Below are 15,837 nucleotides of genomic sequence, written 5' to 3' on the forward strand. Positions count from 1 at the left end.
GCAGACATTACAGAAACAACAAAGATATTAAAGCTTTTCTCTTGCCTAATCTTTACATTTCAGGAATAAAATATGGCTTGTGATACAAGGATCAGATAATAGGTCTAACAAATGTAAACAAAAACAAAGAGGCAAAGCCACGATCCATTTAATATCTAAACATAGCAATAATAATGATGCGAATATATGTTTGAGTTTGAGGGGATCATTACACCAATGATTTATAACTCTGACATTTACTTTAACCTCAGAATAATTTTATAAATGGCTTCCACAACAGAGGAATGGATTCAAACACAAATCTTTGCACAGAAACAAAGCAAATCCCCCACAGACCCCTCATTTGCACCAGAACAGTTCTGGAATAATAATATCTCAGCAGCAAAGGCCAAGACAAGAGTACATTTAACGACAAGAGCCTTTATAAGAAACTAAACCCCTAATTGGTAATAGTCTTTAATTTCCTGTTTACTGTTTTGCTTTCAGATATATGTATTTCATCAGTCATCTTTGCCTCTGCGTGCGTAATTGGTTCGTCGCTTCTTGGTGTTGAGGAGAAGGGAAGAAAGATGTGACTGAAGCATCTGGTGTGAGAATCTAAGAATGCCGAGGACAGCCTCACTGCATCAGAGCATCAGAGAGCATGAATACCCCGCAAAGCCATTCATTGTGACCCTGCGCTCAGCTAGAGAAATGCAGCATATTACAGTGCTGCAAGATACACACTGATAACATTAGGTGGATCTAACAAGTGCAAAACATTTAAACAAGACTCCAGATCTGTCAATAAAGAGTTAAAACGATGCTTGGATATATTCTCTGCAATCTCTGTTCTTCTAGTTTTTATATTAGAAATTTGTAAAATTAGAAAAATTGTTTTTTTCTCTTAGACAAAATATTCCAACAGATGGGAAAACATTGATTTAAAAAATGTATAAATATGTTCCTACTAAATTACATATGTTTAAATTAACAGACAATCTTAACCATGTAACTGAGAATAAGTCAGATACTGACTCTTATTTCAATAAATAACTGTATAATATCCAAATAAAAAACTGAATAATGTTGTAACTTTGGTTTATTTTGATTTCTAATGTCCCTTTCCACAAAATTAGGACCTCCACTATCTTAATTTTGTAAATGTGAGAGAATTTTGGCAAATCTGGAAAACATAATTACCATGTGAAAGTGATCCTGACCCTATCAAACTTGTAAAACTCAGCAGAAACTGTGATTCTCAATACTAGTCTTAGCCTATGTCCTTTATCCAGCACAGAATATTTCAATTATACAGTAGCGTTACCAATTCAGGATGCACTCAAATGTTACAGAAGCCTGTTAGTCACCCATTCATTTAAATGAGATTTATAGCAGGAGGGAAACACCTGAAACACACAGGAAAGTAAAACCTGAGAACCAGTGAATTGAACCTTGTTATTTGCACTAGGATGTTTTCTAGCACTCCAGGTTGGACAATTGATCTTAGCTGAATAACTGAACTTTTGGATAAAACAACCCTCCAGTTTAATAATTAATTCAATTCCTCTAGAACTCTCTAAAGGAGAATTCAGGAACCTGGCAAAACATCTGTTCTGTAAATGACACTTTCTTTGGCTTTTTGAAATATTTATGTTGGCCTTACTGAAACTGCATTTTATTAGGATAGAAATCATGAAGCTGGAAAGTATAACTTCAAATCTGAGGGGAAGAAAAATTTGTATCTGTGTTGAAAACCAATTTAATTAAACTATTTTCTTTTAGACCCTCAGCTCACTGATCTGACTGGTTAAGCCAACTAATTAAGCCACATTGACATACCCATGACATTAAGAAACTGTTAACATTGTTTTTAATAAGCGGAGGGAGGACTTCTTTTTTTAATTAAGAGTATATTGGGTGCAGAGTTCAGTGGCTGTCATGAATAAAATAACTGCACATATATTTTGTTCCCAACACAATATAGTCTAATATGATAAGTGGAAATTGTTGTAGACCTGACCATAAACAACCCATAAGAAATACAATGTCTTTGAACAGTTAGATAAAGTTTGCTGTTGCATTTAGTATGCAACAGCATTCTTATTAACATTTCATATGTTAATAAGACTTTAACACTGACATTCAAGAATTGGCTACTCAATATGAATCAACCTTGATATATAATTCAAGTCCAACAGATGAAATTATTTGCAACAGTTGGCTAAAGTTCAAACTTTAGCATACATTAGTATGAATCCTCTTTGTTGGGAAAGAATGTTTATATTTATGATGTATTTTCCTGCAGTTAGTTGTGCAAGGTCAAAACTTATAAAAGGTGTTTTCCTGCTATATAAACTTAATGTTTTGCTTTGAACTTCTTAAATTTTACTAAATGTGTTCCAGCAGTACAACTGTGTTTTCTACATTCTTACAAGCAGCATTATTGAAAAGTGTGCAAAACTCTTGTGTTATTAAGGAGGGATCAGAATTATTTGCAAAATAATGTGTGCAGCCATTTGCAACAGGTGCACATAACATTTTTTTATTTTTTTATAAACATTGCTTTGAGAACATTGCTATGCCTCACTGTAATGCGACTGACATAAACACTGAAACTACATCATCAAGAGGTATATAGAGTTGAGTTTCCTCCAACTCTTCTATACTGTACTGATTATTTAAAAATTACTGATTGATCAGAACTCCTAAGCTGACATTGGTAAAAGGTTGAGAGATCGTAACTTGTTATTGCTTTTCTACCTCTAAACTATGTAGTGCTGTTTTGTTCTGTACGTCCAACTTTGCTCTCGCCTCAAATGCAACAAATTTGGTTTTAATGTTTACACACCAGATTGTCTCATAGAACAATTTTTCTGTTTTTGATTTCAGTTTTTAAGATGCAAAGTTAAGATCATTTGTTTTTTTACCTCACTGAGACTGAAGGATGTGCAGCACAGCTAACATGTCAGTTGCCCCACTCTTTTTCTGAGAAGTCAAAGTACCCTTGTCCCCATTCTGTCAGTCTTAAGATGCTACACAGTGAAGCACTATGTCATGGAAGCCAGTGAGACGCACACAGACTCCCTACAATTCATCATTTAATTGCTGATAAACGGTAAATACAGTCTCAGCACACGCTGACAAATCGTGAGCTTGTTAAAAAGATCATTATCCGGCTCACCACACAATACACAGACAACACAAAGAATGGAGTAACTTACATTTAACACGATTAAATTTATCAAGACAGCCAGTCTGCTCACTTGAGCATTGTTTAAGTTAAGGTGGCTGAAGAATGCCGACCATCCAAGGAATCACAAGGCTTCTACTTGGGAACATAATGGAGCTGGGAAGAATAAGAAAAGCTGTGTGTAGAACAGCTAGCTTTTCTATAATTTAACCAGCTTAAGTTTTGTATGGGTTCAACTCATGTCAAGAACGTAGACATTTGTTGGGACATGCCGCAAAGTCAAAGGTCATTTGATAATAGCAATTGAGACAGCTGTTATCGTAATAAAAGACTTCTCTTCCAGCAGTTGCAGCTGGAAATGGACCGGAAGCTCAAATTACATCTGAGCTTAAAAGTGATAATCAAAGGAAAACTGCTGGTTTGGCTGCTTTTCTCTAATTATATGCAACTGCCTTGGCTGTGGCCACCTAGCCAGGCATAATATAAATCTCACATCAAATATAAATAGTGCAGAAGTGCAAATAGAGCTAATTTACACCTCTCCACCACCAGCAGATATGAACAGAGAGGGAGGGTCAATTTACAGTCTTGTCAACACATATTTCCAAAGATCTTTAGCCTGATGTAAAACTATTCCCCAATAAATCTCTGTGAAATATATCATCAGGGACAAAGACAGTTATGCAAACATCTCACTTGTGTATTTACAAGCCTGTTGAATATGCACGCTTCTTAACACTCCATTTGTTGAACCAACTATTGTTTATCTTGATCAGTTCAATTTTTCCTGGCAATTTCACACTTTGTATGCTTCTGATGTATGCAAAAGCATGCTGAAGAAGACTGCATGGAAACAAAGCTTCATAAACAGGATGCTGTAGTTGGCATAAAAAGACGTCTGCCACATAATGATCGCCTGGCTCAATCAATAACTTCTAATCTGACTGTTTTAACTCAAAGTAATTGAAAAGAAAAAAAAACCCTTTCAATTAAAAAAAATAATAGTGTGATATACAGAACAGTTACAGTCATACCCAATTCTTTTGGCACATCAGAAAATGCTGTGTTTTTAAAACTTGTGGCTTCAGTTTTTTTGGTGATGATTAAAGATTTTACTCTGGCATTATGGCAAAATATTAATATAATCACATAATTATCACATTTTAATATGGTTTAGCAATTTGATTTGAGAAGATGTTTGAACACCTTCACAATTTTTTTCCAAGATTGCTCTTTATTTAGCTCTAGTCACCTTCCCCAAAAACGAAATTTTTTAAACCTGCTGAAGAATCTCCACAAAATGATGCTGCTATCATGTTTTACAGTGGAGGTGATGTGTTCAAGAGAATATCCAATGGTTTTGTCTTTAAACTGGCCAAAAAAGGTTTTTTTTTCCTCTTATCTGACTAGACCACTTTCTACAGGACTTCTTGTGACTTTCTTAGAAAATTGTTTGCTATCTAGATGATAGTTTTCCACCTGTGCTGTAGATTTCTACAGCTTCTCCAGAATTGGCATAAGCTTCAGTTATTCCTTAGAAGTTTTTTTGATTAAGAACTTCATGGTTAAATGTTTAGTAACAGCGAAGAAGGCTTCAGATGAGTGCAAGTACTGTCTTCACCCCTAAAAGTTAGTTCACATAATCAATTTTACACATTGTTCAGCTCTTCCAAGAGGTTGGCGTGAATTCATCATCATGGAAAGACATGTGGCATGGACCAAAATTATGCAAGAAAAAGGACAGGCATCAGAAGACTGCAAAAGTTAATTTCTTTGAATCCTCCTTACAGTTGTTTTCGACAAAAACACAATTATTCCCAAGAAAATTGTTAAATAAATAGAAAGATCAAAATGTCCCCCAGGCGAAACTCCTTTCAACAATCTAGGAATAATTTTGTGATCTCTGTGTTTCATGGCATTGTAGGTCAAAGATGAGAACATTCTTAGTCTAGAGTCTGCCAAAATCTTAACCTCACTGAAAACCTTTCGTGTCTTTCTTTTTTCTGAACTGATGTCAGAAAATAGTGATGATTACATTCAAAACAAGAGGGAATCGTGTAAATGCTAAAAAAAGAAAAGATACTGCAAATGTAGTCTCTTCATATGAACTTAAAAATATGTTTGTTTGGTCCTTACTGATTGAAATGGGAAGAAATATACTTCAGGCTAACAAAGCAAGGCTAAATATATAAACTACGACTGTAAGTATCGAATATAAGACCAGATTTTTCTCCCTGCTGGCAGGTTGTTATTTAAAAAGCAGACAACAAATATTGGGTGAAGGAAAAACAACGGAATAAATAAATTATTTCTGTTTTCTTGCAAGGAAAAAACAAAGGCAGACGTGTTTTTGTGGTTTAGAGGGGGACAAGAAATAGAACACAGTGCAAAGAATCTGAAGATGGAGGAGGTCTAGGTGGAGAAGTAGGTGTGAACGAGGGAGTAAACTGCAGAGACGCCGAACTGGAGCAGGAGGCAAATGGAGGAGAGACTCTGTTTCTGCAGTGACTGCCCGGATATGATGAATGGCTTGCAAACAGAAGACACATACTGTACAACAACTGAAATGCAAACATCTTGTTTGGGTACACACTGCCCTGCTGTGATTCGTCACAAGTTTTCTCTGCAGCTTCATGAATGTAGCAAATGAGAACCAAGACAACTTTAATGATTCTGGCTGAATTCTGATATGCAGAAAATGCTGCAGCATTTTTATTAAGCTGTAAAAGCCACAACAGGAAGAATACTAATTTTGTAACCTGGCAGTTAGAGCTACACATTCTCTTAGTAAGCGCCAACCTAATGCAGGAAGTGCTAGGGCTCACATTTTGTTTTTAATTAGTCGTAATAAACCCACAAAAAACTCAAAACATGAGGCAAGTATCAAGTATTTCCTTTAAGTTTGTGCAACACATGCTGTGTAACAGCACATTGTAAAAGAGTGTTTCTCAATACGTAGTGGCACCAGCGTGGTGAATGCAGACTGAAATCTAAAGGGCATCTCACTTGTGTGATTCTTTTTGGACAACAGTAGAGCTCTTTCAGATTCAGTTCTGGCTTTGGTCTTATGATCCAACTAAAAGTTCCTGAGGGGCAACACATTTTACGCTTCCATTAATTTCCCCCTACAAAGATTTCATTCGGCTATCAATGACCTTTCTGATCTCTGCAGCAAGTTTTCTTTTATGCAAATAAGTGGCTAAGTTTTAATAATAAGACATGAGATTAAAGATGAAGAAGCTGCAAATGAATTACAGAAACGAGTCAGACAGGCTTTTAATTTATCTGCTTCACATCCCAAGTTCAGCTTGATTTAAATCAGACTTGTGCAGTTTTATTTTTTATTTAAAAATGAACTTACATTTTTTTAGTTATCCACCAAATTGCAATGTGTGTAACCTTTAATGTGCACACTGGGGAAATTAAAAAGTTGATTTTCTGAAAAATCCAGAGTTTAGATGAAATAGGAACTTTGATTTGAGCTAAATTTAGGTTGAAAATGTCAAAATAGTTTTGATATACAATCCAATTTGCCTAAAATAAAGTATAGTTTTATTTTTTGACATGTACTCTTAGTGCATGAAGTAACACTGACACCACAGATTATTGTTTAAAGAGCATACTTTTTTCATTTTAAGCCAAACAAAGCTTTGACTGTTTTTATTTTAGAACATGTAAACATGCCAGTTATTGTGTGACAGTTGCATTACGCAGCTTATTCGTCACAGGTCCTTTCGTAACCCAGTCTATAAAGTTGTGGCTCGCAGATATTTTCAAGAAAACATGGTTTATTTATAACAATCTAGAGGCTTTTATTTTATGTATCTGGGTTAAACTTGTAATTGCATCCTTGCTGCACAGACTGGAAGAACGAGGCATTTAGTGAAGGATGAGAAAGAGAAAAAAGAATCAGAGGATAGAAATCTGCATTCCTTCTCTTTTATCACTTTGATCCTTGTTTACGTTCTGGAAACTTCTTCACTGCAGCAGATATTCCTGTTCACTTCTTTGCCACTCCCTCCAGTTTCGCTGTCTCTTTCCTTTTATCCTCTTTCTGTCCCCTTTTCTTGCTGTGTGCTTTTTGCTTCTCACCAACATCCCCCACTCCTTCCTCTCCCTTAACACACGATCTTCTCCCTGCTCAAACAACAAATCGTTGCTGGCAACGATGGCGATGGATCGAGTGACAGCCTGTTAGTCTGCAGACCTATAGCCCGCTTCTCTAAGTCCTCAATGTGAAAATCTATGCTGGTGGAGTGCAGTTCATCCACAGCTCTGAATATGGAACAGCTTTCTCTGTGTCTGCTTACCAAGCACATTACAGATGCTTCCTTGTAAGTAAACATAAATACGAGCACACCTTGCATTATCACTCTGACACAACACCCCAAACTGAGCCGAAGATGTGAGGAATTTTTTATGTAGGTCATTGCAGAACTAAAGTGCCCATACTCCTGACCAATAAATCTAATTATCAAAAAATATGTAGTATAGTCTTCTGTGTTTGATATATATATATATTTTTAGTTGTACCTGAAGTATATAAAACCCTATATTTATGTTGTGCAATTTGGGAATCAAAGAAAGCAAAATTTCTCTATTCTGATTGGTTGGAAGGAAACGTATGTCTTGCTCTGATCTGATAAGAAAAAAATCAAGTTAAAGTTTTATAATGCATAGTTTATCCACCAATGTTAAACTCTAAAACTTATCTAGTTTATTTTTTTTTTATAGATATAGAAAAAAAACGGTTCCCATCATAAATAATCTTCCAATAGCTTCAAACAATATGAGGATTTTCAGAGAAAAGCACTAACGGCACTGACTATACCCGACTTTCTCCTTGTTATACAGTCAAAATAGTAAACACACTGTTTTAGACTTTTGCAGAAAAACTATTCATTGTTACACTTTTCCTTATTCCCTGTTACTTCTTACCTAGCTTAATTTTCTACAAGAATTAATTGTAGAAGTTTTGATATAACTTAAATATTTTTTCTTAGATGTATGGTTTTTAATACTAAAACTCATTGTTCCATAAATTCCCAATAGTACACTTTAATTTCAGACTATTGTTCACTGAGTTTCTAAAACCAAGTACGCTGTTGGTCATCCACATCCCAATAAGACACAGGTTTAATTATAATGACATGCCCAGCTAAATGACAGGCATTGACCTCCTCTACTCTCTTATAACTATTGATGTACTAATGAATTGATATTTCAAAAAGCTTTGTCTTTACATCCGTCCTTGGTAGATGTAGTTTCTCAGTTTTTCTGTCTTGTCTCCTAGAACCAAGTCAATAAGGTTTGATTCTGAGTTGTTCTGCTCAAGGTCTCTTCTTGTTAAGCAGGATCTTTTCCCTCCCACGGTTGCTTGCTGCTCTAAGAAGCCAATGTTTTTTCCAAACCAATGTTTTTTGTTAATGCTGATTTGCTTAACTGAACTTACATTCACTGGTCTCTTTCTCTATTCTCCTTCTTCAGAAAGTTGCTTGTTAACACGGAAAGGGAATTATTCAACCACATGGTAGCAACTCAGTGCATTTAGACATTTAGACGTGGTGAAGACAATCTGTAGATGTCTAAGCTCAGAATCAGCATGAGGAAGAAAAAAGATTTAAGTGATTTAGAACAAGACACGACTGTTTATCCCAGATAGGCTGTTGTGAGTTTTTCAGACGCTGCTGATCTTCTGGGATTTTTCAATCACAACCATGTCTGTCAGCTACAGAGAATGATCTGAAAAGATCAAATGAGCAGCCTTTGTGTGAATATAAATGCATTGTTGATATCAAAAGTTGAAGAAGATTGGACAGACTGATTCAACATGATAGAAAAACATTTGCTCAAACAACCAAGGCTAGGATCATAAAACTGGGTCTTCAGTTAACACAGGTTCTCCAAAATAGGACAGAAACTGGTGAGTTGCAACATTCATATGGCAGAGTCAGAATTAGAATCAGAATATAGCATAAAAACCATTAAAGACTGAGGTTATACTATCTTATATCAGAAGTTCAGGTGTATTGGTGTGAGCTGCCAAGAAACCTTGCCTCCATTAATCCAAAGAGCTTTGATTAATACAACAGTTTAACAAAGTGTTGTTGCTGACTATGTCCACTCCTTTAAAACCAAAGTTTAAACATTTTCTGGTGGTTACTTCTACCAATAAGACAATGAGTTCAGTGTAGCATAACGGTCTCAATAGTCACCATATTTCAAACAAATGGAGCACCTTTAGTATGTGGTGGAATTGGGGATTCATATCTCATATCTTAGGGGCTGATGAGTGTCAATATCAACCGAAATCTTTACAGAATATTTTAAACACCTTTTTAAATCCAGGATTTAAGTCAAAATGAAGACAAAAAGAGGTCAAACATACAATTTGCTTATTAGAAGGTGTATTAAATAAACATACCAGTCAGTGTTTCACCTAAAACAGATGTATTCAAATTATTGCAAACTTGTAAAAATTATTTTAAATGGTGAAGTCTACATTTCTATTCCTGTGAAAAACCACACCGCAGCTCTTAACAAGATGTATGAGAGTTCTCGACTCCCAGTCTAAGTCCGAGATGTCCGATAAGCTTTAACAAACTTGTACCACTTTTACAGGTGAACCACAAAGGACAGCTCGTTCACAAAGGTCACAAGCTAACACAGAGCAGCCATTCATGACCGAGACACTCAACACATCCGAAAGTGGAGCAGAGGAGGACCGGCTTGAACCCGCCTCCCTTCTGAATTCTTAAAATCCTGCTAAAGGTTACAGAGCAGCTGAGAGTCTTTCCTCTGAGACAGACAGAAAAGAGAGATGAAGAGAGAGAGCCATATATATAAAAAAAAAACGGCTGGCAAAAACAAAATCGGAAATATAAGGAGACCTTGACACTTAACCTGCTTTTATTAAAACATGTCTCCTTGAGGCAAAGAGGATCAGATGTACATATATCATATGGGACAGCTTATGTGAATCAATTTTTTTAATGTAAGCTTACTGTAACACAGAAGGGAAGAAGGAGAAAACACATGGGAAAACAGGCAAGAAAGTTGAAAATGGGGAAATAATTAAAAAGGATGGAAAGATGGAAGATGAAGAGACTCAGAGGCAAAAGGAAACTAGGGCAAAAGCAGGAGGAAACAGAATGCTGGTGTTCTTTAAAGTTGAGCCATCACTAAGTCCCTGATGCCGCATGCCGGAACTCATCCTGCCCTGTCCTGCCTCGTCCTCTGGTGTAATGGTACCTTTCAGCACTTCCCTCCTTTACATCCATCTGTCTCTCACTCTGCCAGCTCCCACATTCTTCTTTCCCTCTGTTCTTCACATGAACAGCATCTCTTCAACTCCATGCAATGTGGCAACAGAACAAGAAAGAGTGGGATTAATATTTTACTTGACTCACTCAATGCCCCGTCTCATTCTTTCTGCTCTGCAGTTGTGACTCGTTGAGGAGGGCATATTTACACCTCCATTCATTCTCTTCATCTGTTTTCCTGTCTGCTTCCTTTTCATGTTCTTCTAAGGTCTGTCTGCCTGCATCAGTTTCATTGGAAAGAGCTCTCTTTGGGGTTTTGATCCTGTTGCCAAGCGCCATCTCATACCTGACTTATTTAGGCAGAAAAATAACAACAATGACCAACCATTTGACCCACCTTGGAACCATTTCCTACCTGCTTTCACATCTAAAACATTAAAGAAATGTTCGATGATCTAGTCATTGCCTACTATAATGAATAAAAAGGAGTCTATGCGGAACAAGACCTCACCATATTTCCCTGATGACCAGAAAACCCATTGAAATCTTCCAGAATAAGCTGGAGAGTGTCGCTCCAACAGGTGGATGTCTGGCTTTCCCTCTTGAATTTGCTACCAATTTTCAGATAAATGGAAAATTATCTTGTCATTTGTGATGTATATAAAAAACTGAAGTGTTATGTTATTACTTTTACATTCGTCTTTCTGATTACAAGAACAAAAGGAATTTAACTAATCACTTTATCAAAGCTTTATCTCTAGTGTAAGAGAATGAGTTGGTCACATAGTTTATTATGTGTTCATTTCGTTGACTTTGTGCATATCTTGCTGAGTGAAATTGGTATAATTGCATTTCACCCATGCAGATGATGGAATTGGATGTCCACAGAGACCCACAGTTGTTCTGAGAGACTCTAAACAGTAATGAGTCGGGCCTCAAATAAGGTGCTATTCTTTCTGCTGTCTGATATTGGTGTAGACAATCATAAAGTGGTTGCTGGGAACTACATACTTCTCTTTGTTCCATCTTGAAACATAGTTAGGAATTAGAAGTATCCAATCATTTTCTCTTTTTTCTGAGAAATTCATGGTAATCCTCAGGTTTAGTGTTGTTTAAGTGTTCCTTTCTAATCATTTAATTCAGGGGTGTCAAACTCAAGGGCCGGTGTCCTGCAAACTTTAGATGTGCCTCTGCTGCACCACACCTGAATAGAATAATTAGGTCATTAGCAAGGCTATGGAGAACTGATCTACACAAGGAGGAGGTAATTAAGCTATTTCATTCTATTGTTTTGTACCTGTGGAACATCTAAAAACTGCAGGAACCCTTCCCTTGAAGACTGGAATTTGACACCTGTGATTTAGTTCCCTTTTTAAGTAGTAATATGTAGATTAGGGTTTGTATTGTTCTCACAAGAAATTATTCAATCTAAGGAATAAAGAAATCTCCTTAAGTTTTTTAAGTTTGTAAACTGATCAATTTATAAACATTAATTCAACTTGATGCAGTTTAAATTTCTTTAAAAGTAATGTGAGTTAACCTGCAGACCACAGTCTTTAGTTTACACGTGCAAACACAGCATAGGTCTATTGAGAGCCACATAAATTTACACAAGTAAACAACCGAGATCTAAAAGAAATACTGTTCAAAGCAGGAACTCGTATAACTGTATGTGTTTCAGTAACTTATAAATTCTATATTTATTTCTGTAAAAGAAAACCTCTATGATTTATCATTGTCTGAGTCAAGATTCTGCCTTTCAACAACACTTCTGAGTAGTTTTGACAAGCATTTCATGTGTTATCCATCCTAATTTATAAAACCTTCTCTTATTTAAAACGATTTGAGAAACAGACTTTCTCTTTCACTTAAAATATTCAAATAAATGCAGCGTTTGAATAAATCAGCCAATAGCAAATCTAAGAAGAATTTTAATGCTTGTTTGTTGAATGTACCCAGATTAATTCTCATATCAAAAAACCTATTTAAAATTGGGCACACACTTACTCTTTACACCTTTCTCTTAGATTCAGATCCTCTAATTCCTCTTATATCTTGTCGTGATTCTTACCCATGACTACAAAGTTGCGTTTCTTTCTCTGTGCTCCGGACATCACAAGGCAACTGAATATGTTGAAATTGCTGCTGGATCCTGTCACAACATCCATATGATCACTGAGTCACTGTGCAGAGCACAAAAATCTCCTAAAGCAAAACTCAACACTATCTGGAAGAATGTGAAGAAGTGATACAAAAAATAAATATGTTCAGTAGATTAAAGGCTAGGTAGGGTTAGTGAGATATTTTTCAAGTTTCTAATATCAAACAATTCTTTGATCAGATCAAATTAGATTAAAAGTAGAACTGAAAAGGGAAAAAGATAGAACTCATTATAATCTTTTTTTATGGTAGAAAAAATCTTGATTTGTTTTCTGGTTGTAGTTTAACATTCTGCTTCAAGTTTCAGTTTCCTCCAGGAGAACTGCCTGATACAGAACTGTACTAATGTTTTTCATTCTACTGTTTTGTAACAAACATATTAAATTTTAACTCATGTTTTCCATTCTAGCATATATCAGTTTAAAGATGGATATGATTCATTAATTTAGTATTTTGTCAACAGCTGACCTTCATTGCGTCAACGTGAGAAAAAGCACATGCTCTTTGCTGTCATAGGTTTTTCTAACACACACACACACCAACACACACTCCACCTTACGCTGAAGACCAATCCAAAGACAAAAACCAAGCAAGATTTTACAAAAGATGAGACTCAAAACCAAACCAATAAGAGATCATTTTGGAAACAATTGTTAAAATTAGCAAGCTAACAATCAGAGGGCTCCAGACAAACTGGGTGCATTAAACTTTTCCAGTTCTCGGCCAGAACATTTAGATTAACCCAAATTTATATCCAGACCTAACTACCAGAAACTGGTCTATCAAATCAAACAAGAAATGTTTTAATGTATGACTAAGATAATCTGAGTAAACAGAGTTTTTCAAATGATTATTATTTTTATTTTTTTATTAGAAAACACTATCCCAACCAACCTGGTATTATGGGGACAGGAGGAGTGTTTGCTCCCTTCATCAGTATTGCTGTGGACAGGTTTTGGCCCATTATTCTTTGCAGAATTACTTAATTCAGCCACACTGAGTGTTTGAGGTCATATAACAGCTTTTCAGACTAATTCGGAACTTTGACTAGGCCATCAGATTGTTTTAGATGGGGTTTTTTTGCCTTTATGCATCAAATAATCACTTGAAAAGTACCATTATTCAGGCTTCACATCTCTAGTATTAAAACTGGGTTGACCCAAAAATATAAAATATTTTTTAAAGGGTCAAATACTTTTTCATCCAAATTTAACCTAGATGCTCTAATACAACATAACAAAGTATCTCCTACTTTAAGACAATATACAAAGCAGTTTTGTAGCCAAAAATAAGCACATTTGGATAAAACACTTTTTTTTTTTTATCAAACGGGAATTAGGAAATCATCTGCTCCTAAAAACTAATTACTGTTGAACAGAAATATCCAGCAGAGTCACATTATCGCTCCATATGTGCTCTTACTAGAGGTTTAAAAAACATTCGTCTTAAATGCTTACTGAAAGCTGCCACAGCCAGGATAAGTGTGACCACAATGGAGACCCAGGAGACCCAGAGAGCTTTCTTCCTGTAGTTCTGAGCCTCGTGGGGTTTCAGGCGCATGCTGCTCTCAAGAAGACCTGCAAAGAGAAAACATACACAAACAATGTTACAAGGACGCTTCTGTCTTTCTTCTTGTGTGTTCAAGAGAGTCATTATGGTTTTCTGTCACTTTGTGATCATATCAGGCACCCTCAGGAAACATAAGAAATTATTAAATCTGTCCATCTCCTTTATACAAGAAAGAACGTTTGTTTGTAGGAGTGGGGGTTTATCTTAAAAAATTTTCATTTGATTGACTGACAGTTTGAAAGTACTGTACATCAGAAAATCAGAGTTGCGTTTGGGATCAGATAAGAAATTATACCAACCTCTGCAGACTTCCAAAATATATTGGAGTTCACCTGTATCAATCTATTGTGGCATTTTTAATCATCCAGCCGTAATGTACGTACAGTATGGGAGCAATATTAGTAAGAAAAAGACAAGAAATGTGGCTTCAGGAGTGTCCAAAGGTTACACTTTAGTTGCAGGTTAATTTGTGATAACACCCTTCTGATATCAAGCAGACACCCACTGTCCAATTGAAATGTTACAAGATGTGTTTCTCTGTATCTCCTATATGAAAATATGGAAGTATATATTTCCATATAAACGTATATGGAAATGTACATACCTTTTTCTTTTGTAAAAATACGAGAAAGAAATGTATTTTGCATTTTCCAAATTGAACCGCTTATGGTGGCAGCATGTTGAAGAAGCTCTGTTATGTTGGTTCTGATTTGTTCTGTCTGTTAACTTTTGTTCATAATGGACATGTTTGAGAGACATCAAAAGCAACTTTCCATCAAAATGATCTCATGCCAACTGAGAAATGGTCTGGAAATATTATAGCTTTGGGATTTTTTGGGTCCAGCAGCACTGACCAGCTCAAGTAGCTGAAGTAAGATTGATCCTGCAATATGAGTGACCCAAAACACACTAGTAAATTCAGCATGAAAAATTCAACATTTCCTTAGACTGGTAGATGGCCACAAGAAGCGTTGAATTATTTTGTTTCAAATGGTAGCAACTTTGAGATAACATTTTCCTAAAGCAGTACATATTGATATTGATATTCTTTGTTTTCTTTCCAAGCAATGAATTGGTGAAAATAAAGATTGGACACCAACTTTTGAACATTTCCTTTGGAAGAACTTGATATCTGATGGGGTGTCCCCATAAAATATTCATGACTGCACATATGGTGCTCAACTGGCTTTCCCAATATCGATAGTACTTAGTCAACCCAAGGGGATCCCATACATGAAGTCCATTCTGTTCCCAGGCCCACTTTATATCAAAATTCATTATCTGAAAAACTTTAGTTGAACAGTCTACCAGAGTAAACCAAGATTTAGCTAAGGAAGAATAATTTTCAAAAATGAATTGGATGATTTATCTAATCGTTTTGTCCACCTTTTGTGTTTGAGAAAAGTCCTTGCCTGAAGTTGCAGACTCAATAGCCCAGATTTCTAACAGCCGGCAGCTCCGTGTCATGAAATGTGAGGATGGCTCTGCAGAGTCATGAATTATTCAAGAGCTTGAACTTTTACATCCAGGAGATTTTAATGGTGTTGGCTATCATTGTATCCTGAAATTTGTATCGCACATTGTTAGTGGAACCACGAAAACACGACAAAAAGAAAGAAAATGTTGCTGCATCATCCAAACTATTGATACTGCTGGAGCACATAGAAAAAAAAA

The 15,837-nt window shown here is 35.9% G+C and overlaps 1 protein-coding gene and 1 long non-coding RNA gene across 2 annotated transcripts in view; one reads left to right on the forward strand and one right to left on the reverse strand.

Moving 5' to 3' along the window:
• Nucleotides 1-15,837, reverse strand: part of LOC122839914 (transmembrane protein 163-like) — a 54,047-nt gene that overhangs the window by 31,856 nt on the left and 6,354 nt on the right. The window contains exon 2 of the mRNA XM_044131942.1: nt 14,052-14,171. Coding sequence (XP_043987877.1) covers nt 14,052-14,171 — 120 coding nt within the window. The remainder of the gene's footprint in view (nt 1-14,051; nt 14,172-15,837) is intronic.
• Nucleotides 1-15,837, forward strand: part of LOC122839915 — a 29,970-nt gene that overhangs the window by 9,298 nt on the left and 4,835 nt on the right. The gene's annotated exons all lie outside the window — the stretch shown is intronic.

The sequence above is a fragment of the Gambusia affinis genome, linkage group LG11 (assembly GCF_019740435.1).
Source record: "Gambusia affinis linkage group LG11, SWU_Gaff_1.0, whole genome shotgun sequence".
Taxonomy (NCBI): domain Eukaryota; kingdom Metazoa; phylum Chordata; class Actinopteri; order Cyprinodontiformes; family Poeciliidae; genus Gambusia; species Gambusia affinis.